At 40.5% G+C, this 25,924-nt stretch overlaps 1 protein-coding gene across 1 annotated transcript in view; it reads right to left on the bottom strand.

Annotated features, from left to right (window-relative positions):
• LOC121520660 (probable G-protein coupled receptor 158) overlaps positions 1-25,924 on the bottom strand; it is a 149,543-nt gene that overhangs the window by 68,094 nt on the left and 55,525 nt on the right. The window contains exons 3-5 of the mRNA XM_041804218.1: positions 23,286-23,388; positions 16,689-16,900; positions 12,776-12,844 (exon numbers count right to left, since the gene is read on the bottom strand). Of these exons, the coding sequence (XP_041660152.1) occupies positions 12,776-12,844; positions 16,689-16,900; positions 23,286-23,388 (384 nt within the window). The remainder of the gene's footprint in view (positions 1-12,775; positions 12,845-16,688; positions 16,901-23,285; positions 23,389-25,924) is intronic.

Genomic DNA, 25,924 nt, shown 5'->3' on the forward strand with positions numbered 1-25,924 from the left:
AAACTGAGGTACGCCACTACCGAGGAGTAAACTCTATAGAGAACTGAATAACACAAACCATGGCGACTGTAGACACGTCAGTACACGACTTTTGTCGTTTTTGAAAAAAACAAAACAAAACAAAACTCACTGCTGTTCTTTGTTCTTCTTTAATGAAGAAATGTCGTCAACTTCTTTTAAAACGTATGCTTTAGCAGCATCCACAACAATGTCTTCCGCCATAACTGCACCGGCCTCTTCTCGCTGCTTGCTTACGTCATGAATCTGCCGCACCTGAAAGTACTTCCCCTCGACGCTGATTGGTCCTGTCACTTTCTAACCAGGCCCAAACAGTTCAGATAGGAGCTTTGCAAGATGGATTTGCCAGTGTGAAACAAGGAAATGGGCAAATCCATCTGCTTTGCAAGGTTAGAACATGTCCACTGGGGGACAAGTTTCTGTAAAGTTTGGCGAGTTTTTGAGCATGTTAAAGTCCCCAAATTAGCAACTCCTTTGACAGAAAAATGGTGCGTATAGATGCAATAGTGTCCTCGACAACCAAGGTCGGTGCTCGGGCCTAAAAAGCCTTCTGTGAAAATGATATGATTTTCTTCACAGAAATGCTACAATAAATGGGACTTCTACTTTGAAAAGCAAACAAAAAGGTGCAATTAAACTGTGCACTGTCTTTGGAAACACAATGTAAATTGAAAATGCAACTAAGAACTGTGATGTTATTGTATTGTGACAAAGCCTTATTCGCCCAACCCTTGAAACTGTCAGCTGGTTTTATTTAGACTTCTGATATCAACAACAAGGGCTGAGGAGAGTCTTAGTCATCTTTGAGAGGTACAGTTTCCTGGCCTAGACCTGCTGCTGATGCCGTCACACAAGTCCTTTACATTTTGTTCATATTTTCTTTGTTAAATGTCTTTGAATAAAGGCAAATATTGAGCATGTGGTGCAATTTAAAGCCGACTTAACAGTCACTGTTAAAGGAGGTAGAAGTACCTCAGACATTCATAACCTAGCTGCAGTTAGAGCTGCTGAGAAGTGCTCTGAAATTGAGGTTGGAGGCACTGCCAGCACAAAAGAAGCCATTAGAGGACACAGACCTTTAAGGAGAAAATACTTTTAAAGCCTCAAAAGCAGAAATAAGAGCAGAAACCTGCCTCTGTGTGGTGCATGTGCAGTTTTACATAAAAGCTAACAAGGGCACCGCTTCACCTTCATACCTGACAAAAAGACATCCAACTGAAACTGTTCATCTTATTCTCAACAAGGAGGGGAATACTTCCTCAAGTTTTTTTTTCCAATTTTAGGACAGCATAACCTAAATACATAAAATCAACACATCATCAGCATATGAAGATATACGATAAACATGTGCAAACTTTGGCTCGTTTCAGAAGATCCACAAAGAGAGTCAAGTTAAATTTTACTTAAAGGAATCTGTCACACTGAATCAGCTTTGTTGTTGATCATCATTGTTACTGAAAAGACTAAAATTTTGGTGGACAGATGTCAGACACTGAACTCTGATATCTGCCTCTAACAGTCTCTAATCGGTTCGTCATAGAATGAGTAGGAGAAGCAGGAAGAAACGCAGAGAACTAGCTGATCCCATAACAAGTATTAACAAGCCAATGGTAGCCTGACCAAGCTGAAAGAAAAAAGGTCTGTAAGAGAGGCTGTTATAATGTTAGTCACCACCTGTTAGTCCACTTGATGAACGTCTGAAGGTTGAGCCCTTTTTATCAGGTTATGACACTTTCTGTGGCACTTGAAAGCACAGTGGGAGAGGAAATCTGAGACAGAGCTTTCTGAGCCATCAAAAGAGTTCATTCATCATCAAGACAAAGTAATACAGCTACAGATCCTAAACCGCCTGCACAATTAACTGGTCTGGATGTTTCCTGGTTCTGACCCAGGCCCCTGCTACTTTAGGACATGTTCTGGACATGGGCAAAATTAAACCAACTATAGTAAAATATTTTCCACACACTCTCACATACACACATGGACAAAATTGTTGGTACCCCTCTGTTAAGAAAAGAAAAACCCATAATGGTCTCTGTGACAACTTGAAACTGACAAAAGTAATAATAAAGATTCTACTAATAAATCAACCAATGAAAATAAGACATTACTTTTAAATTGTGGTTCAACAGAATCCCTTAATAAAGCGAACTGATAACTGTCCTGGACAAAAATGATGGTACCCTGAACTTAATATTTTGTTGCACAACCTTTTGAGTCAATCACTGCAATCAAGATACCTCTGTAACTCTCACTGAGAATTCTGCACCTGTTCACAGGTCTTTGGCCCACTCCTCGTGAGCAAACTGCGCCAGCTGTTTCAGGTTTGAAAAGTGCCTTCTCAAGACTGCATGTTTCAGCTCCTTCCACAGATGTTCAATAGGATGTAGATCAGGGCTCATGGAAGGCCACTTCAGAATAGTCCAATGTTTTGTTCTAAGCCATTCTTGGGTGTTTTTAGCTCTGTGTGTTTTGGGTCATTATCCTGTTGGAGGACCCATGACCTGAGACTGAGACTAAGCTTTCTGACACTGGGCAGCACATTTGGCTCCAGAATACCTTCACAGTCTTGAGATTGCATTGTAATCTGCACAGATTCAAGACACCCTGTGCCAGATGCAGCGAAGCAGCCCCAGAACATAACAGAGCCTCCTCCATGTTTCACAGTAGCTACAGCGATCTTTTCTGGGTATGCTTCATTTTTGCATCTGTGAGCAAAGAGCTGATGTGACTTGCTAAGAAAGCTCCAGTTTTGTCTCCTCTGTTCAAAGGACGTTCTCCCAGAAGTGTTGTGGCTTATCAACACTCATTTTGGCAAATTCCAGTCTCGCTTTTTTATGTTTTGCTTTCAACAGTGGCGTCTTCCATTAAGTCCACTTTGGCTCAAACAGCGACTGATGGTGTGTTCTGACACTGATGTACCTCGACCTTGGATTTCACCTCCAGTCTCTTTGGAAGTCATTCTGGCCTCTTTGGTTACCATTTGTATTATCTGTCTCTTCAATTTTCCTCTTGCAGCCACATTTAGGGAGGTTGGCTACAGTCCTGTGGACCTTAAACTTCTGACTAACATGTGCAGCTGTAGTCACAGGAACATGAAGCTGCTTGGAGATGCTCTTACAGCCTTTACCTTTAACATGCATGTCTATAATTGTCTTTCTAATCTCCTGGGACAACTGTCTCCTTAGCTTTCTGTGGTCCATGTTCAGTGTGGTACACACCATGTTACCAAACAGCACAGTGACTACTTTTCACTCTTTAAATAGGCTGACTGACTGATTACATTTTTGTAAACACCTGCGATGCTAGTTACAGGAAACACCTTAGTTTAACATATCTCTATGGTCACATTATTTTACATTTTTTTAAGGGTACCATCAATTTTGTTCACATGTGGGAAACACAGGAAAAATGAAAACAATAAGCAAAAACAATCTACATGTAAACACGAAAAACACAAGTATGTGGATTAGCACATACCAATGAAAAACACAAACATTTGGTGCCTTGGACCTTTATTTATAACAGGTATTCCTGTTGTTTGGCTTTTACTCTGATTCAATCAAATTTTAATATCTGGTTTCATCACTTCCCTATCAAGTTTGCCTCGAGGAGAACCCCACTTTCACTTCTCATGTTGTTTCTCAATCCATTGTTAATGAAAAAAAGTTGACAGGGCAACTGTGAGCGTTATGCCTTTTGAAAGAAATGAATAATACAAATTTGCAGTGTCTTTTCTTCCTCTAGTCCTCCTGTTTCTCCAGATCAAATTGCTAACTTGTGGTTAGGATTAGCCTCCTTCTTGGCACCTTCATCACTACGCCTGCTGGGCAGACATCCAGCCTTGCAGCTCCCCGGTCTACATCACAGACCAGAACCATAAATCTCCTCCACGCACACACACAAAAAAAAAACACAGGTAAAAGTAGGCCATGCTGTTTCTTACACCCACGGACATGAATGCAGAAATGTAGAAATGCTAATGCATGCATGGATGCACATGCAGATAGTTACATAAAATATGAAGTTTTATGCCACTTTAACAAACTTATAATCCATCCATCCTTTACACACACATAAATACGCAGAGACGTGCATGCAAACAGTGTCACACCCTTTCTACGGAGCTTCCCATGTGGACTACAAACCCACAGGAGGCTAAAAAATAAAAAAAGCAATTTTTTTTTTTTTCGCCCTGAAGAGAAGGTGGCCCTCTTGGTTTGCATCCAACCTCCCATCCCCTCCTCCATCAATTAATCAGCAGATGTATTTTTAAAACAACTTGTGCTAGAACTTGATGGACTGTTTAAAAATGCATCAAGCACCAGAAGCGGAGCAGCTGCAGCAGCAAGCTCAGCCGAGGTGGTTGCTTGTGGTGGCAGCAACAAAGGAAAACAGCACCGGCAACAAACGTAAAGACAGTGGGAGACAGACGCTAAGGTGAGACGCAGGGAGAACACACAGCGCGGTAATGAAAGGAAAACATGAGAGAGGAAGGAGAGGGGGGAAAGTCAGAGACAGGCAGGCGAGGTGCTGTGAGATAAAGAGAAAAAGCAGCCGAGCAAAGGGAGGAAGAGACGCTTGAGTGTATCCGAGCGCGTGTGAACATAACAGAGTGGCAGAGTATTTTTGGGGAGCTATTATTGGTACTTGAGTTATCCTTGGGGCTGAATGGGGAAGAAGGAGGATAGATGGATGCAAAATCAAATCCAATTTGAGTGCAATGACTGGTTGCATAAGGACAAAGCTACAATACCTGTGGCCTTTTATCTGCTGCAAGCAAACTGCCAGGCTTTCCACACTAATGCTAATATCCTTCTCATAGTAACACTCCAGTAACTTCAGAGCAAAACCCTTTATCCCAAGAGTCAGCCAAGCACTCTGAAGCTCTCCTTCTATACAATATTTTTATTTTTTTATAAATGGCGAACATCCAGCCACCAGGCTTTGTGTTTGAGGACAGCTTTGGATCACGGTTGGCAGTCTGTGCGAGTATTTGAAGCAAGCGAATCCCCCGGTTCAGTCTGATCTCATCGCACAGGTTTCTTCCATCTGTTTCCCTGCTAAAGATGGGCTTCTGACGCAGCACTCCAGGTGCACTGTGGGCTGTGAACACAAGTGTAAACACACACTCACATAGACAATATACACTGGCAGACACCCACATGGACCTGCTCACTCATACAGACAACAGACAGGCATGCACACGGACACACAATAAGACTTTCGTACTACTCATGCCACCAACTGTGACGTCCAGCTCTCTGGTTCTGTCCAGACAAGGATCCCAACTACAGTACAGTGTAAAAAAGAGCTGCAACAGCATCTCCATGAAACTAAAGAAGGCTATCCAGACATTTTCAATCTGAATATCCACTGAAATATTTTTTTCTTGCTACATAATTTGTAGTGAACTGTTACAGAAAGCTGCTCCTTTTTAGCAGTGTCTCATTCATGTGACAGACCACAATTATTCTGTCATTGGTGGCAAGTTCAATCATCCAACCTCAACCCGTAACGTGGCACAACTCCCTGTAACACTGAGGCCCCACTAGACATTTCTAGGTTGAGTAGAGATTAGGCCCATTGCTCAGGACACCCACCTCCATGGCTTCCTTCTTGTTTTGAATTGAGGACTTTGTTTATTAAAAACTGCAGTGTATTTGTCAAACAGTAAACTGATGATTTGGTGTCATGGATGAATTTCTGAAAATGAGGGGGAAAAGCGGTTTAAAGTGCATCTGTTTTTTTTTTTTTTTAAGATTTATTTTTGAGCCTTTTCTTGCCTTTATTGGCTAGATGAAGGACAGGGGATAGACTAAGAAACAGGGAAGAGAGTAGGGAGAGACATGCAGTAAAGGGCCACAGGCCGGATTTGAACCTGGGCCGCCTGCGTACATGGGTTGCACCTTAAACCACTCAACCACCTGAGCGCCCCTAAAGTGCATCTGGTTTTGAGTGCGACTAGTTTGAAGCATCAACCAGAAATGCCAATTTTAGCAACTTTTGAAATTCTTCACATAAGTTTACTGTAAGTAAATACTCCATAAAGAGGGCTGGTTTTCTGCCTCATTTCTACAAATGGTTATGGAGGCAAGTCAACCAGAAGTCCATTCATGTCCATGTGCCTGGGAAACTCCTCTCTGTAACATTTTCAAAATATTTTTGAAAAAAATCCACTTTTGCAGTGGATTTTAGAGAGACATGCTAGCTAACAGGCTACAACAAGTCATACATTTATCAACTTGATATGAAATACAGTCAGAAAAATGACTATGATATGAAATGTTGCCTGACTTTAAAGCCCTATGATTTCAGCATTAACCCTCTAAGCCCTTAGCTGTTTTTTTAACCATTATGTTTCGCTTGGACCTTTTGTCTTAACAAACTAGTAAAACATCAACCCTATGGTGCACAGTCGAGATCTAAAAATCCTTTTTTTTTCAGGACAACCTGGGCTTTAAGAACATGTGTGCTGCAGTAATGTCACTTGAATTTTAAAAAGCTTATGAGACTATAAAGACAAAAGAAAAAACTAATCAGGAATTGAAACTCAAAGATTTTTTTGTATAAAACAGTAAACATTAATAACAAAGGTTTTTTGCACAAACTTATTCTGCTATCTGTTTGGAACCAAAGAATAAAAATAAAAAATCATTCTGTAACAAAAAGGCTTCAAAATATTCTTATATTTTCAAAAGAAGGCATTATTCAAAGCAGTTCCTGTCTGCAGTGACTCTGAGGGCCACATCACAGCCTCTCTGTGTCTATCTCTCACTATTATGAGTCATTCAGGCTCTCTTCTCCAGTTTCTAAGTCTGTGCACATGTGATGTGATGACAGAACAGCCTTCCATTGGTTACCCAGTCACAATGCATTCTGGGATACAAAAAGACTATATAGTGGCAGGCTAGTTACTGAGTTAATCTTTAAAGACCTTGGAAAGTTACTCAAGTTCCAGGCTGGCTAGAAAATGTTCTTTAAGGGCTATGAAGACGTAGTTGGGTCAGCAGAAGAGCACAACAGAGGGCTTTCAGAAGAAAAACAAGTGGCTACAATTTATGGTTCAAAAGTTATGCCACCCCCAGCCAGAGCATTTCCTGGAGTGGCTCAGCACAGCCCAGCGTAGCCAAACTGGTGATAGAAAAGTAAATCAGCACGGCTCTGTTTGGATGGACGTGGCCAAAAGTCGTAATGGAAAAGCCCCACATGTCTTTGCCCCTCAGTATCTCTCCAACCTCTATCAGCCATACACCTGCCCAGGAACCTCCAGTCCTTAGACTCTGGCCTCCTACCTATTCCCCAAAACAGACTCTGTGCCTACAGACAGAGCTTTCAACTCTATACCCTTCACCCTGTGGATACCTCTGCTCTGCTTCAGGTCTCAGAGGAGCATCCTCTGTTAATGATGTTCCAGCACCATGCAGCTCCCTTTGGGCAGTGGAACTTTACTTTTATTCTGACAGAGCTCAATTCAGGCCAGACTCAACACTATACTAACCTGACAGGCCAGATGGATTTGTTTCACACATCCATCTGGGAAAGCTTCAATAGGAAATGTTTGAGAAAAGGCAGAGGCTTTGAAAAAAACTTGGAGTGTGATTGGGTGAACGTTCTGTCTGTCACATCTCTACGGGCCAATCAGAGCAACAAAACACATGACGTAGCCGCTATCGAGCTGCGTGCACAGCTACTGAGGAATAACACGAAACATGGCTATGACTATAGACTATAGACATGTAAGTACTCGATTTTTGACGTTTTTGAAAAGAAAACAACTCACTGCACCAGCTCTTGCTGCTGCTTGTTAACATCACGACTCTGCTGCGCCTGAAAGTGCTAACAAGGAAATGGGTGTATCCATCTGCTTTGCAAGGTTAACACTATACAGTTTTTTATTTTATAATAACGGCAAAGCAGCAGCCTCTGAGGTTGAAAAACAAAGCCAATACAGAAGCAACCATGTAGAATTAAACACGTCTACAGCCTGGTTCAGAAAAAGATTTTGGTTGAACTAGATCATGTCTAACCTCCACCTTATGGCCACTAACTATACAGGAGGTAAAACTACTTATACAGTATCGCATTCATCTTGGTTTAATACAAGTTGTGCCTAATTAAAAAGAATTTCTGAGGTGACTGCATGCCAGCTTGGTGTAGCTGTAGGGCCTCAGCTCCAACTCTTTGTCTGTTACTGTGTTCAATAAAAGTAAAATGGCGACTGCTGCGGATTGGCTTCTAAAAACCCTCAGTAACTCATCACTCAGACTTCATCCAGTACTTTGTACAGTCTATCCTCATCCTCTCAGTGAGTGTGAAGAAGCTGTAACAGATGGTCACTCCAGTCATCATCAGCCATAATCACTGTCCTGCGTGTGGACTGTCTCCATATATACGTGAAGAAATGTGTCCATAAGTGCCAGGGTTGGACCTCACACAGCCCCAGAACTTCTACTGATATCAGGTTAGAAACATGAATATGATGATGATGATGATAATGATGGTAGTTCTTACAGAAGCCCCCACACACACTTTCTCATTTCTCTTTCCTAGTTTTCTCTCTCTCTCTGTTAAAGCATCAACTTTTTCTATCTCCACACACCCCATCCATCCACTGCACTCAGAGCCTTCACCATCAGGAAGTAATCAAAGATACTCCATTCTCTCTCACAATTTGGGGGTCCTGTTAGTTTTATTTGTGTAACCTGTGTTGTTCGAAATTCATTTTGTTAGCAGCCTTGTGATTTTAAAGATACTGTTTTCTGCTTTTAGATGTAATTACTGTATCTATGAAAAGTCTAATGATGCAATTACCACCAATGGCTGCACATGATGAAATTGTTGTTCATACTACTTACAGTGATGAGGGTCATGGAGCTAGTTTAAAATGAAGGTCTGCATCAGGGCTGAAGAAAATATGTCAGATTGCACTGCAGAGCAGTATATTTGCCCTGCAGTGCAGTAATAAGGTGTAATTAGTTGGTGTGTTCTTCATATTGCACAGGTTTAATGGTTGTAAAAGCCACACAGTCCTGGTCTAGGTCCTGGTGGATTACTTGACTGTTATAATGATTTCTTAGTTTATCACTTTGTCCAGTAAAAATCTCATACTTTTTTACATCTTTCAGTCATGTAAAAATGTGGTGTCTGCAGTTTAATAGCCACTGTGAGATGGTTTAACACATTACACTTAGCGATGTCTGAACATGATTTTTTTTTTTCTCCATGTACAGTACCTATAAAAGTATTCACCCGCTGGATGTTTTACCCTTTTATTGATTTTATTAACCAATCATGGTCAATATAATTTTGCTTTTTTTAAGCAAAAAAACCCCTCATTAATATCAAAGGGAAAAGAGATTTCTTTAACTTAAGCCAGGTAAAGAAGAATATTTAACATAAAATAAGTGCCTGCATAAATATTCACCCCCTTTAAAGTGACAGTCTTAATTCAACAGAGGTCCAGACAACTGGTGCTAGTAGTCTCATAATTAGTGACTGAAGTATCAAGGCACTTGTGTCTGGATAGTCCAGTCACTCGTTAGTCAGTATTCCTGGCTACCATTGCACTGTAAAGACAAGAGAACACTCCAAGTAATTGAAAAAAGGTTACTGAAAAGTATAAGTCAGGGGATGGAAACAAAAAAGACTGAGTTAAACTGGAAAGCACAGAAGAAACATTTTTGTCTGCTGCAGCTGTTGGTTGTTAAGAACCTCGAGGCTAACCTCCATCACTTGAAGTCATCAGCAATAAGCGAACACAGGAGTCGGGCTTTAGTCTCAGGGAGCTGGGACAGTTTTTAGCTGCACACACAACTGAACAGAAATCCTGATATTGCAGTTATTGATCGCTCTTTCTTTGTGCTCCGGTCATGACAACAACCAAACTCGCATGCACAATCTCAGATCTCTGATCTCTTTCTCCTCACACTGACCACAAACAGACATCTGTTCTCTTTGTAAAAAGGACCTTAATCATCATGTGAGCTTGCTGGGTCGTGAGCATATAAGGGTAAGGCGCCGTTAAAGTCATCTCTGACACTCACTAACAGTTCAAAGTTACAGCCATGAAATGATTTTCTCTCATGCACATTTTTAGTACTGGTCCGTAAAAGCTTTCCTATAACACCTTCATCTTTTGCTCTCCTTTTCTTCCTCCGATCCTCCCAGTTAACAGTAGAGCAGACTCCTGCATTAATAACAGTTATTTTCAAAGCCAACACTCAAATATGGCTTACATTCAGATTTTTCAGGAGGTATAAAGGTAAATAATCAAGTAAGTGTGCAAAACATTAGCCGATCAATAATCAGAGATGTAAAGATAAAAACTGTTCATTTCTGCCTAAGTGAAAGTTTATGTGCTCATTGAGAGGAATCAGGGATTCATACATTTGATTCAATTCACTTCAAAAGGTAATGCAAGGTACAGTTACCTGTAATTAACATTATACTGTATTGAATCACACAATTATATCCCTCCAACTGCTTTATCATTGCTGCCAATGAAAATGGTTGGCTTATATTTAAACCACTTATGCAGTGAGACAAGGAAACAGGAAACTTAAATTGATCAGAGCCAGCAGCATTTCTCAAGAGAAAGTAATTTCTGACATTTTTCAAAGCTCATACTGCTGGCAGACTCAGATAGCCATCACCAAAAGTAGTGCATTAGTATTAAAATTTTACACTATAATTATAGTGACCAAAATGATTGAAGGTCTAATTATTAGAATGTGCTGAAAAAGTTTAAAAGGTACTTATTATTCAAGTTTTGTATCAAAAATCACAAAAATTAGCAGTACAGATTTCTATACACTCTTTGTTTGCATAAAGGTTAAAATGTTAGCGTGATGAAAGTAAATATGAAACTTTATCTGATGTTTACTGACAAAGATGCTTGTTAAAAGGTGGACATTTTGGTCCTTTGAGAATCTATTCACCCTCTGAAGTCTGAGCACCCGCAGGTGCGTTTTTGCTGTTTTTATTAATATTTTTCTCATTTTACATTGTAGAAATGCCATTCAAACACTTCCGTGAACGGGAGAATCTCATCTTTCACTTCCGCCCTCACTTGCAATCCCACATGATTCACAGCTGGAGTTACAGGGCCAATAAGATAGCAATGGGTACATGTGGTCACCTCTCAGTGTGTGTCATTGGTTAAATCCTTTGTCTGTCAACCTTTCTCAACAAGTTGACACTCTGGAATCCCTAAAGCCCTTCCTATCACATGAGCACACACATCTGAATCAGATCATATCTTTTAGTGTCCATGTGACCAGAGAAGTTGAAATCTCTGATCAGAATAAATTAAAACGGATTGTTAAAAAAAAAATGCTCATGTAATGGTAGCTGTGAACTGTGAGTTTTCACTATTGGGCAGGGTTGTCCAAACTTGAACTACTTTTTTATACTTTTTTTGCAGTGATAATGCACCAGCAATGCCTCTAACTTTTAATGCTTTTGTCAATCATGATAAAAAGACCTTGGGCACAGGTGGCATTGTGGTTTAAGGCACGCCTCATGTATGCGGTTTGAATATGGCCTGTGGCACTTTCCCATGTGTCTCTCCCCAACTCTCTCTCTTTTTCCACTTCTATCCACTGTCCTCCGCTGTCATTAAAGGCCCCAAAAAAGTGGAAAATAAATCTAAATAAAAAAAGACCTAAAAAAAGACCTCCAACATCAGAATTACTGGTGTTGATTTAGTCTTCAAATGCTCTGGAAAGTCACCCAAGTTCCAGACTTGCTAGGAAGTCTCTATAAGGGCTATGAAGGCATTGATAGCATTATTAGAACAGCATAACAGCAGGCTGCAAGAAGAAAAAAGTGATTGTTCAAAAAATATTTAACTTTTTTGTAAACTGTATCTCTTATTGTTGTATACAACGTAAGTCTCAGAGGGCTAAGTTCCCCCTCCTTACTCATTTGTGTCTGCGCTATGCTCCGACAGGCAGTGCAATAGTGCAGAGAAGAGAAAGCATGTCTCCTCATCCCTAAAAGTTGATCTTTCTGCCAAGTTGACCTGTGGAGCTTCTCAATTCACCCAAAGTAAATAAAGCTTCATTGTAAGCTGTCAGGACATTTTCTGTCAGTGGTGTAGTGATGCCTTCAGAAGTGAGTATACTCTTAGTCCATCCCCTATTTTATGTAGCGACCCTTCCATCTGAGAATCAACAGCCTATATTATATACTTCTGTTGAACACTTTGCATACCAAAAAAGAGGCCTTGCACATTGGCGCTGAAGTTCTGCTCCTTGATTGCAACTTGACAGGAAATAGTGCCATCAAGCTGAATCCACCTCCATCTTTGCGAGAACTCCCAGAGAACCTTGAGAACCCTGATATTCTTTCCCAACCAGCCAGTGAAGGAAAAACTAGTATGAGCAAATGCCACTGAATCAGACACATCAGAGGAGATTTAGGGGGTTTACTCCATGTATAAGTGGGTATGTTTCATATACCCTCAAATGTCTTTGACTGCTCCTCTATTTCCAGTGATATCAAAGCATCGTTATGGTATGTGGGTTTAATGGTCATACAAATTTAAACCATGAGGTATTTGTGGTTATGATCAAACCAATTAAACCATTGATAGGTGAAGCTTACAGGTTAAACATTTCTGGTAAAATAGTTGCTGGGACCCTCCCACCAGTAACCACCAGTATTATTAAATCAGGGCTGACATCAAAGTATTTAATTCAAAGAAAGCACAACCTAAAAGAAAAGTAGACAGTCTATGAGAAGGCAGACTTACTGGAAAGTAGAGCAGTAGAGCTCCAAACAAGATGGCTTCCAGGAGAATGAGTCCAGATGTGCGGATGCTCTGTTGAAGAAACCAAGAGAACAGAGAGAAACATCAACCAATCAATCTTACAGGAGGGACGTGGTGTATTTAAGGTGTGGTGTCGAAACTTTATAAATCTGACGTCACAGTTTGTTTTAGATCAGTTTTAGCTGCAGCTTTTCTGCAAAGCAACTGCAAATTAAAGAGCACTGCTATTCTTAAAGCAAAGCAATCCCAGTGATCAGTAAAATACCCGTACTTTTATGTTTTCCTTTCTGCAAAAACAAGAGTATGAGTGAGTACAGCGTTTTCTGGGTTGGAATTAATTACCCACATTATCTCCTGGAAGATTTTTTATGTAGATTCAAAGAGCTCGAGGGACATCTCTTGTGAACTGATGAAACGTGGGAGATATTGAGGCTACAACACAATTATCTAAAAATAACACACAGGGGAGAAATTCAACTCAACTCTGCCTGAGGATTGCTTGTAATTATCCTCCACTTTGAGAATCTCATATTTATTTCATTTTATTCTTTAAGAGAAGGAGATACGAGGCAACGACTTGGCTTTAAACTCTGCAGACTCCATATGGATGTTGGTTTGTGCATGAAGGAGAAAGAACAGTGAAAGAAAAGATGGATTACCTTTAGTTTAGCCCAACTTTCTGAAGGTGTTCTCATGAAAATTCATGTGTTATGAAATAAATTTGTTTAATCCTGTGCAATGGTATATTTACCAACCATTTACTGTGTGAGCAGGGGGATGTTTTCTACAGTGAATAATACCTTAGACAGTCTGTATGGATTTGGCATTCATCAGGCACTCCTAGAAAGCAGATGAGCCTGTTCAGCAGTTGTCATTGTCTCAGTGTTCACCTCTTATCCCACAGCTTTCTTTCAGCTGAATTGGTAAGAACATTTGTGGATGAATTAGAATTTTTACAGCTACTTTTTGTAAAAAAAGACCATAAAGAAGCTGGAATTGGAGGCTGGACAATGACAGCTTTGACAGTTTTAAACATCCAAAATCAAAGCGGTGGATTTTCTAACTTGAGTTGGTATTTCAGACGTCCTGTCATGATTGTGAGTCTGTTCAAGGACAGACAAAGACACTTGCAGCAAACTGATGTTTCTTTGGCAAGACTTTAAACTTCTCCAGCATTTGCCGAAGAGGCTGCAGCAGACTGAAGAGATTTTCAAGTGGCAAAAGGCAAAGGTTTCAATTTTGAACTAACAAATACAGATAAAATCAACTGAACATGGCTGAATGATATTTTCCTTTCATTATTACAACAGTTGGCTGTGCGTAGTCAGACCAAGCAATGTTGGTCATCTGGTTTGAAATTTTTCATGCTGCCACTTGTTGATGATTGATGCAAAACAAAAACTCACTACTTTCTACTCATTACATGGCTAATTTTCAGTAGAAGTCCTTCTGATGGGTGCAGTGGTTCTCAACTGTTTGGTTTGAATCAGAAGTGGGTCTCAGAGTTGTTTTAGGTGGGTCACAAACTGGTTAACCTGACACGCCAGATAGACTGTTTCATATATCCATTGCATGGGACATACCAGGGGTGTCCAAATTATGACCCTGGGGCCCAACGTGGTCCATTTTTGATTGGTCTGCAGCAACTTTTTTTGAAAGTAAAATGAAATATGGCTCACATTAGAACATGCAGCCTTTCCTTGACTGTATTGTACTTGTTTCAGTGCAAGGTGCTACCATGCTAATTCTAAATAAACAAACATTTTGACAAGAAGAATTTATTAAGGGTTTTTTTTTTTTTTTTGACTGAAATAAGACAACACTGTAAATGGTAAACATATTGGCAACCAGAGCAATAATTTTATCCTGATTTATAATGTCCTAACTACTGCAGTAATTAGCTGCACCAATAGCATTCCAGGTATGCAGCCAGTGGTAGCCACTATCCAGGGCCAACCAGGGCCCCCTGAAATCTAATTTGCCTCCCCAGAATCCTTAAATATACTGGCTATTTGCCTTGTCAACCACTAACTAGCCATGTGAGCCCACTCAATCGTGAAGAATATCTTAATCTTCATTAGATTTGTTTCTATCTTTAATATCTCCAAGGTCCCACCATTCTTATAAATTTCTACATGTGGCCCTCAGTTAAAAAAAAGTTTGGACACCCCCGGGCTATATAGTGCATTCAGAAAGTATCCAGACCCCATGTCAATTTCTTCAATTTTGTCATGTTGAAGCCTGATGTGACAGTTGGAAAAACAAATTTATATTCTCATGAATCTACACTCAGTACCCAATCATGGCAAAGTGAATACAAATTTAGTCCTTTTTTTTTTGCAAATGTATTATTATTATTGGATGTGAAATACAGTGCCTATAAAAAAGAATTCACCTCCTTGGATGTTTTATAAACAAAACAAAAAAAAACTCTTTAAATTCAAATGGCATTGAATGTGTCTTCAGTGGTTTCAGTATAAAGACACTTGTGTCTTGACAGTCCAGTCACTGGTTAATCAGTATTCCTGGCTACCATTACATCATGAAGACAAAAGTACACTCCAAAAAAAAGTTGAAAAGTATAAGTCAGATGAATTAAAAACAAACAAACAAACAAAAAAAAACACAATTCGAAAGTCACTGAAAATCCACCTGGGGTTTAGTTTAATGCATCATCAAGAAATGGAAGGAATATGGCACATGTGTAAATCTGCCCAGATCAGGCCGTCCTCTCAAACTGAGGGACCCTACAAGAAGGAGACTAGTGAGAGAGGCCATCAAGACATCTATGACTTCTCTGAAGGAGTTACAAGCTCCAGCAGCTGAGATGGGAGAGACTCTGCACACAACAACTTCTGCTCAGGCTCCTCACCAGTCAAAGCTTTATGGGAGAGTGGCACAGAGAAAGCCTCTGTTGAAGAAAACTCAGATTATATCTCAACAAGAGTTCACCAGAAGGCATGTGGGAGAAAGTGGAAGAAAGTTCTTTGGTCTGATGAGACAAAAATTGTGCTTTTTGGACATCAGACAAGTTTGGCAGACACAAAACACTGCACATCACCACAAACACACCATTCCCACTGTGGAGCACAGTGGTGGCAGCATCATGCTGTGGGGATGCTGCTCAGCCCACCCAGAAAGGTTTGAAAAGTAAAGTTAATTGAATCTATCAAAATAAAGAAATATAGGGTTGGGGGGGCCCATATCAGGGTCTGCTTAGGGCCTCACTTAGCCAGGGATGGGCCTGCATAGAAAGCCCTCACATTTCAGTCTTTACTTTAAGTCCAAGCATTTCTTCTCTTGCCTAAATTGTTTTTTGACAGATTTACCCACAGTGGAGAAATATCACAGATTTTGAATATCCGACAAAAACTGAATTAGTTTAACGTAATTTTCTTCAGTTTTAGTCATCAAAGCTCTATTTTTGGTTAGTCTTAGTCTAATTTCTTGTCATGGAAATAAAGGCTGTAGATGAACATTTTAAGTCATAGTTTAAGTCGACGAAATTAACACTGTTAGCAGAATTCTCAATATAGCAAAATCTGGTTTCTCAAAGTCAGGAGAAGGGCTTATCATTGGGGCGCAATGTTTGCCCAAACACCAAACCGGATATGTTAAAAACTCATTCAAAACTAGGATACTCAGTATTAATAGTCATACTTTTAAACACCAGCCTCTCCAAGTTTTCTTTCAGAAACTTTCCAAATTTCCAAAACTAAGATGAGTCCTGATGAGCACACTCCAGCAGCGAAGACAGCCCTTAATTACTCCTAACAGGCAGCAGTGCTCCTCAAAGCCACAAGAGAAAGTTTTAGGTTCTTATCTATGTAACTGATGTGGTTCCTCTTTACTCAAGAGCATCAGTAGACGACGTCATCGTCTCTGCAGTCCTCACCTTGTTCCTCCTGAAGTGGTAGACCACCACCATACTGGCGAGGTCCAGCACCATGCACAGACCCTGGAAAGAGGCCACGGCGAGCCGCAGAGCTCCGTCCTCCTGAATCAGACAGGGTGTGTCGTCTCTGCAGTACGGACAGCCTTCCCGACATGGCAGACACTTATTGGACACGTCAGAGGTCTCTTCCCTGTTTGAGCTCGACTCTTTACCTGCAGAGAGTAGAGGAGAACAGATGTTAAACGCTGGGTATATTTAAAACACAGTGTTCCTGCTGAGATGAGGTATTTAAACTCTTCTAAAAGATTAAATAAAGCTTTTTTGAAGAATTTAAATGTGATTACAGCTTGATTTAGAGGAGGGTTTTCAAGGATTATCAATGTGACTAATTTGCATTTATCTGTCACCCTGACATCTTATTAAATGCTCAGTTAATCAATTTGAAGAGTCCAATAAATCAGAAAGCCCCGAGGGTGATAATTACTAGAATACTGCCTTTAATTAGGCAGATGAGGGAATAATGAAGGAGAGGAGAATTAAATATTGTGACACCATTCTCCTCAGCACTGCAGTCTGTTATTGTTGTGATACCAGTACACTTGAAAACAACGGCCAGCATTACTCTTCTCTTCTGCTTTATGTGAGTCTAACAGGATGTGTTCTGTCAGGGCCTCTGAAACCCAAATCTAATCCATTACATTTGAAAAAAAAGAGCATACACTGTCAAAATATAAGTTGTTTATTCTGTGATGTGTCCTCTTTGGTAGAATGCAGAGTCAATCTTTATGCTAAATCCCAATTTTAACCACGCAGACTCCTCCTGAAAAGGATGCTTGATGAGCTTATGATTCCTCTGCAGGTCTCAGAGCTTGCACAGAATGCAAACACCGGGGTGCCATTGTTTGGTGCTTCAGTGGAGCATGATTGCAGGGAAAGTTTGCTGAAAGTGATGGAAAACAATTTGACTGGTAAATTAAAGAGCAATTTCAGTGGGAACTGATCAATGTATGGAGCAACATGTTAAAAAGAAACCAGATAAAGTGCTCACATACAATTCAAGCAATCTATTGTGTGCTTTTCCTTAACTCAGTCAGGAACACTCATTGTACATCTGCTGCTGCAAAAAAATATACAATTCTGCTTATTGGTGAAGGCTCTAATATGTTCCCTGGGTTAGCCAAGCAGCATGCCAAGGCCAGACCGACATGACCCTGTGTCCCTGGGCAGCAACTTTCCAGTGCTCCCCCAGGATATCTGCTGCAGTGAACCCACCCACACTTATCACCCCTACGGCCAGAGATTCAGCCATAAAAGACAGTAACATACAGTCCAGTCTGTGCTTTGACCTCCTGAGCACTGAGCTGTGAAACTTAATCTTAAAGCCAAAATATTCCACCATAATTTCCTCCTAAATTCCAAGTAAGTTTCTCATTTTCAAGCTAATTGCCACACTTCTTTTCCATTTTAATCTTGATGATTACTAACCTCACAAAGCAGATGGATTCGCCTGTTTACGTGTTTCTCACTGGCCATCTTGCAAAGCTCCCATCTGAACAGTTTGCGCCCAGTTAGAAAGTGGCAGGACCAATCAGTGATGAGGGGCAGTACTTTCAGGCGTGGGGCAGAGTCGTGACATAAGCAAGCAACAAGAGGCCGGAGCAGATATGGCGGAAGACATTAGCGTGGATGCTGCTAAAGCGCCAGTTTTATCAGAACTTTATGACATTTCTTTGTTAAAAGAAGAACAAAGAACAGTATTGAGTTGTTTTCTTTAAAAAAACGACAAAAGTCGTGTACTGACATGTCTACAGTCGCCATGGTTCGCGTTATACAGCTCTCGATGGATTTACTCCTCAGTAGCAGCTACGTCATGCGTTTTGTTGCTCTGATTGGCCCGTAAAGATGTGACAGACAGAACATTCATCCAATCACCCTCTGAGGATATTTTCAAAGCCTCTGCCCTTTGCCAAACGCTGTGTATGAGAGGTTTTCCAGGTGGATGTGTGGTGTCAGGTTAGATGAATACAGCTTACAGACAAGATGTTTTGTTAACCAAAAATTCCCCATCATTAACGGGTCTATTTGAAGTGTTTTTGTTTTCTCAATTTGCAATTTTTATGGTGCTTTCACAAAAATACAAATAAAGCTACAGCAAAAACATCAATGAATACAAAATGTGACAACATCTTTCAGAACGTAGAGCCACTCCCTGGAAGTGACCGTAAGAGGAAAAGTGATCACAAAGTGAAGAGACAGATAGTACGAATGGTAACCAAAGAGCCTAGAACGACTTCCACAGAGATTAGAGGTGAACTCCAAGGTCAAGGTACATCAGTGTCAGAATGCAGCATCCATCTGTTTGAGCCAAAGTGGACTTAATGGAAGACGACTGATGAAGAATCCACTGTTGAAAGCAAATCATAAACTAGAAAAGCACTCGGAGAGCGCAGACCTCCGCCATTAGCCCTATCTCCCAAAAGTAAAGAATCCTTTGAAAAATACCTGGATCCAGACGGTGATCTGGATCACTCCCAAAATCTAATCAGTTCTTCCTTATGCCATTTCTGACATTTCCTGAAAATGTCATCGAAATCCGTCCGCAACTTTTTGAGTTATATTGCTAACAAACTAACTAACTAACTAACAAACCCTGCTGATCACATAACCTCGCTGGCGGAGGTAAAAAGCCAGCCTGGAATTTGCCAAAATGCATATTTACAAGCCACAAAGCTTCTGGGAGAATGTCCACAGATGAGACAAAACTGGATCTTTTTTAGCATGTCACATCAGCTCTATGTTCACAGACGCAAAAATAAAGCATACAAAGAAAAGAAAACTGTAGCTACTGTAAAACATGGAGGAGGTTCGTTTATGATCTGGGGCTGCATTGCTGCATCTGGCGCAGGGTGCCTTGAATCTGTGCAGGGTTCAATGAAATCTCAAGACTATTCAAGGTATTCTGGAGCCAAATGTGCTGCCCAGTGTCAGAAAGCTTGGTCTCAGTAGCAGGTCCTTCAACAGGATAATGAGCCAAAACACACAGAGCTAAAAACACCCAAGAATGGCAAAGAACAAAACATTGGACTATTCTGAAGTGGCCTTCTATGAGCCCTGATCTAAATCCTGTTGAACATCTGTGGAAGGAGCTGAAACATGCAGTCTGGAGAAGGCACCCTTTAAAACCTGAAACAGCTGGAGCAGTTTGCTCACAAGCAGTGGGCCAAAATACCTGTGGACAGGTGCAGAAGTCTCAGTGAGAGTTATAGAGATATCTTGATTGCAGTGATTGCCTCAAAAGGTTGTGCAACAAAATATTAAGTTAAGGGTATCATTTTTTCCCAGTCCAGCTTCTTTAGTTTGTTTTATGAAATGATTCTGTTGAACCAAACTCAAAAGAAATGTCTGATTTGCAGTAGATTTCTATTTATAAATACTTCTGTCAGTTTCAAGTTATTTCAGTGACCTCCCTTCTTTAATGGAGGGGTACCAACAGTTTTGTCTACGTGTGTATCATAAGCTGGAGGTTACATTCAGAAAGGGGTCAAAATTAAGAATTTTTGCAGGGTTTTTTTTTCCAGACTTCTTTAAGGCATTTTAATACTGGGTGATTTTGAGCTTTTGGAGGAAGCAAGGCAGAAAGGTGAGACAGCAGTGGAAGAGTGGTACAGTGGTGTGCTACCACACTAGACCATTGTGCCAGATGTCATAGGCATGATGCATAATGGTGCAGACTTGACGAAGATCCCCTAAATTTCAAAGCAAATTTCTCCCAAAATGTTCCCAAAAATTCAATGAAAATGACAGAAAATCCCTCCAAATATCCAAACAAATCCCTGAAACTCCATGAAATCCTTGACAATTTCAAAGGGCATCCTTTCCCCAAACTCCTCCCCAAATTCATTCGACAATGCATCTAAACATCAGTTCATCTTTTCGCCCATCAAGTTATTGGACAGTCAAATCTATCGAAATAAAATGTTTTAGAACACCAAAAAAACTGTACTGAGACTGTAAAATTAAAATGTCATGTTTTGAAAGGTCCCTCAGCACTTTTCAAAGTAATTCATTTGCTTTTGCAGCCTGTGATTTTTCCCCCTCCATCCTCTCTCCCTTGTGATATCTGTCCTTTTGGCCTGTTGCTAGGGAACAATACAAAATCTGTTTCCAGACTGGTGTGTTTGGATGCATGAGGAATAACAGGCAGGTTTCAGGGGGGAAATCAGGGTCACCAGCTAATGCAACCCAATCTGAGCTGAAAGGATTTTTAATGACAGGGGTCTGCATGGGGTTCGGAAGATGAGGCTCTTGACAGACTGAGCCGTTTGACTGCCGACCTCATCACAGAGCATTACAATAAAGCTCCAGCTTAGAACATCAGCCCCTCGGGTAGCTGTATTGTTGGAGTCACAGATGAAAACCACCACAGTTTCTGATTATCCTGTTTATCAGGGCCAAGCTTTCTGCCTGAGGACACCGCAGAGCTCTAAGTCAAGGTGTCAGAATACAGACATCGAGATGTAAAGCACGTACAGGGAGGTAAAGTAAAGGATATACAAGGATGAAAAGAGAAACATCAGTGAGAAAGGTCAAAGTCGAGTTGTGCCATATCCACATATTTACTAGTACTATGTCTGCTGCATCTAAAAGACAACAGAAAGAACAATAGGTCTTTAAATAGCCTCTTCCTTACAGCAACGTCTAATCACAGATAAAGCTTTAGATTTCTTATGTACAGATGTTTGAACAGGACGGTTGTATACCTGATAATTAGTATCACAAGGTGCTGTCACAAAAAAGCAAGGACAAAACAAAACTGTAGAGTAATTATCCAGCAGTTGCAACAACTAAACCTTACAAGCCATCCAGTGTCATCCTATAGTTTATGGCCCATAATCTGCAGCCTGATAACATCACTACCTGACATATAATACCTTTTCATTCATTCATTTATTCATTATTCCTCTAATGGTAGATAATTACCTCCAATTTCAACAAACAGCGACCGCGCCGCTATCCGCCGGTAAATTGTCCTGCAGAGCAAATCACTCCCTCTCTAGTCTATCAGAGCATTCCCACAGCCTGCGCTCCAGTCTGGCACACATGCACATGCTGGCACATGCCTGCAGCGCCACTCTGCTCCGCTTCATTCAAGATATGCTCTACGCATCTATTTCCAGTGCCAGCGTTGCCAAACAGCGTCACTACCCATCAAGCAGAAAGCTCCAAACAGGAAGTCACAAGTGGAGCATATCCTTTTAAAATATGTCACAATGCCTGGACCCCTGATCATAAATCATCAATATATCAACATTATGTCTCATCCTGCAGCAAGAGCAAAGGGTCACTGGGTCAGAGAGCTACAACGGCACTATTGACGAGGAAAAGTTAACTTTTGAGGACATATAGCCAAAGAATTTAACATAAAACCACAGATATTTAAAGCAAACATTTACCTTTAAACTCTCTAATGTACTCACTCAATGGAGGAAGCAATAATATCATGGACTTAAACCAGAGCAGATGATAAATTAACCCTAAAAGGTAAAATAGTTCACTATTGACAAACAATTCCTGTGTGAACAGTGCACGGCGCAGTCGATATATGGAAATTGCGGGTTAGACAATCTATGGTTGGCATGATGTTTACCTTCTGAAAAAGATGTCTGCTGTTGAAGTGGAAAACTGAGTTGAAAAAACTAGTTTGAGCTTAATTTGGTGTTTTTTCACAGACAAAGCCCGCGGACCCAAACAGTCTGTCCATGGCACAGCTTCCCCAAGCGTGTCCTCTTTGAAGGGGCAACGCTCACGGAAATCTCTGGAGGCTAATGGCACTTCTATCCCCAAGTACCTCATAAAAGCCAACTTCAAAAATGACGAAATATCCCTTTAATATGCACACAACCTGAAAATTACTGGCAGAGGTCTAATGAATTAAGCAAAGGTTGTGCATAAAACTATATGCCCTTCCGGACTGATGACACAGCTGTTTAAATGAAAGCAATCTAACTAGCTCAACAGTCTATACACTGCGTTTACTGTCCTTAGCCTTAGCTACATGCCAACAGGAAAGAGAGAGACGGAAACTGTGCAGACGCTCCAGAAAGCTGCTTTAATTTATTTTCTTTATTTTTTTGGAGGGACAGGTTACTGTTATGAAAAGGATGACCAATGCAAAATTACTTGAACTGCAAATCTAACACATTACATAAGGACAAAAAAGAAGTCCAAATACTCTAATGGATGTCTTTGAAACGCGTTGACTCCAACGCTGTTATCATCGACTCAAGCTGTAACCAACAGGTCTGAGATTTAGATGCCACCTGTGACTGCCAGTGGAGCCCAGAATAGAAACAAAGGAGACATTTCCACACTAAGATAAGTCAGGATCCTTTGATTGAGGTCTAAGGTTTCATAGCCTCACATGCCCCAAGAAACACATTAAAAAACAAGACAAACTTCAAACAAAGTGTGTGACTGTCATTTCAACAAAGGAGGCTTTTTTTTTTACTTTTCCAGCTTTCTTTTGAAAGAGTCAAAGTTTTGATCTGACAGCTCTCTGCAGTATGTATTTAAATAACAAAGGGATTTTTAACCTACTTTTGAAGCCATTGAGCGTCACTCTGCTGGGATGGTAGAACCCTCTCCTGCACTGACATTTGTACTTGTCCAGCACGAAGCCATGGCCGACGATGGGGGTGCACTGGGAGAGAAAAAAAAAAAACACAGAAAAAGACATGTGAAGCTGGGCAAAAAAAATCTGTGTTGCTTTGTTTTGTTTGTTATCAACAATCACAGGAGGTAGTTGCACGGGGGCAGAAGTGAGAAGCTGAAAAAGGAAATCACATTAGTGTGAAACAACAGGATGAAGAGGAATGATGGAACAGGACGGTGACTCAGCCAGCACAGCTTTTTAGTGCTTCTTCACTCCAAAACTAAGTGGGAGAAAAATGATAAATTAGTTTGGATGATTACAGAATAGGAATGAGAGCCATTAGGCCACAACAACAGCAGCTAAATCTGAGCTTTTCCTGCAGATTTTGACTGTACTGTAAATGTAGGATGTAGATATTGTGTATTTTAAAATGTACTTTCTGAAGCAGACAAGGCTAAAGAACACTGATTTTTTTCCCTGTTAGATTCAGAAACTATTGTAATATACATGTAAATCATTGATGGAAAAAATGATGTAAGCTTGAGACATAAAGGATATCAATGACAATGTATTTTAGTTTTTTAATGCTGAGTCTATGTGCTTTTCAGTTAACGTATCCAAGCCTCTGATAGGTCACTACAGTAATCGGCTTGGCTGCCCACAGAGTTGACTGGGCCCCTGAAAAACCCAGAGAATGGGACCTCCCCAGGTGTGATTCACTGATCACATCAATGCGTGCATGTTGAATCAGTAGCATCAGTGCTAGTGTCCTAACTAATAGTCACCTCATTTTGGACCTGAAAAGTGTGTCAAACTATTCATGGGTTCTGATGTTGGAATTGTTTTTAGTGCAGCCTGCTTCTCAACACAATTTCACTTGTAACCCATTTTTGTAGTTTGCTGCCCTTTCAAGCCACTTTTTGTCTCCACTTACGCTTGTTGCCACCTTTCTCCCTTTTTTGCCACTATTGCCACTTGAAACACATTTTGCTGTTTTTCCCTTTTTTTGCCACATTTTGCTGCTGTTTTGCCACCTTACCCTCATTTTTGGCACTTTTATTCAATTTTTACCAATACTTCCCTATTTTGACACTATTTTGCCACTCTGTGTACAATTTTGCCACTGTTTTTGCCACTTAAAACTGATTTTTGCTTCCCCCCCATTCCACTCTTTTGCCACTTTATGTACAATTTTGTGATTTTTGCTGTATTTCGACCATTCACTTTTTTCAGATTGACAGCTTTTTGCCACTTTAACCAGTTCTGATGCCCTTTTTCAATTTTGCTACTTTTAATGCATTTTTGCAGCTTTTTGTACATATTTGCGACCTTAGATCCATTGTCGCTGCTTTTTCCCCCATTTTGCATCTTTGTTTTGCCCGTTTGAACTCATTTTTGCCACTTACTTGCTATTCCTGCCACTTTATGCCAGTCAAATCCATTTTTGCAACTTTTTCCCCAAATTTTTGCCTTATCCCACAGTTCTAAAGCTTGCATCTCTGATGGTATGGGGTTGCATAGTGTCTATGGCTGGGGCAACTTACACATCTGGAAAGGCACTATCAACGGTGAAGAGTAAGGATGTTCCAATACCATTTTTTTCCTTCCCGATTCAATTCCCATAGCAAGGTATTGCGTGTCAGCCGATACCGAGTACTGTGTGGACTTTCTGTACTGACTGTAGAGACTAGCAAATTATTTTAGACCTATATTTGACTCAGAACATGGATCTACAAATAGAATCATAATGTATAGCATCTTTTTGGCATTTTACACAGTGTCCCAATTTTTTTGGAATTAGGGTTGTACATGTGGTTGTAAGCATGACCAGTTTTATTTCTCCACAGTATCTATTGGCCCTGTGATTCACTGGTGACAAGTCCTGGTTGTGCCCCCGTCTTGCCCAAAGAAAGCTATGATTGGCTCATTAAGGCTTCAAAGACTTTGGAAAAAGCTCCCCATGATTTCGGACGTGGTTATGGCGTCCAAGGTGTGGAACATTAAAGCTTTTCGTCTCCATCCAGCTGTTTCTTTTTGTAAAACTCATCAACTTTCACTGAAATCACAGGATTGGAATAGAGTAGGTATAGCTGCTTATTGTTTCTCACTGCCTGCTAATAATTAGCCTCTTCAATGCCTGTGTTAGTAGCCTCGGTTCATGAAAATTGCTTCTATGTTCATTCTGGTCTTCATGCATGCAGATGCAGATGCAGATGCAGACGCCCCACTTTTAAACATGCATGGTGTCGGGGGAAATCACACAGCTTTGCCAAGTAACAGGAAAACTAATTAATATCTAAATTAAGAGTAAAGGGATGTTTGCAGGATTTAAGTGTGTCTGGATAAATCCAGCCTGCATTGATGACTGTGGGAGCTTCAAGAGCTTACAGACCATCTGGAGCTGAAAACACATCCAGCCTTATATGAACACACATATCCCTGTGCTAAAATAAAGCTGCAACACATCTGACATGAGCGTTCATAAATAGTGCATTACATTGCATGCTTACAGTAAAAACAGTGTATCTCCTGTGGGATGCCTGCTGTAGAGAGCAGCAGGACTATATTTATACTTCCAGATTCA

This window comes from Cheilinus undulatus, linkage group 13, assembly GCF_018320785.1.
Source record: "Cheilinus undulatus linkage group 13, ASM1832078v1, whole genome shotgun sequence".
In the NCBI taxonomy this organism is placed as follows: domain Eukaryota; kingdom Metazoa; phylum Chordata; class Actinopteri; order Labriformes; family Labridae; genus Cheilinus; species Cheilinus undulatus.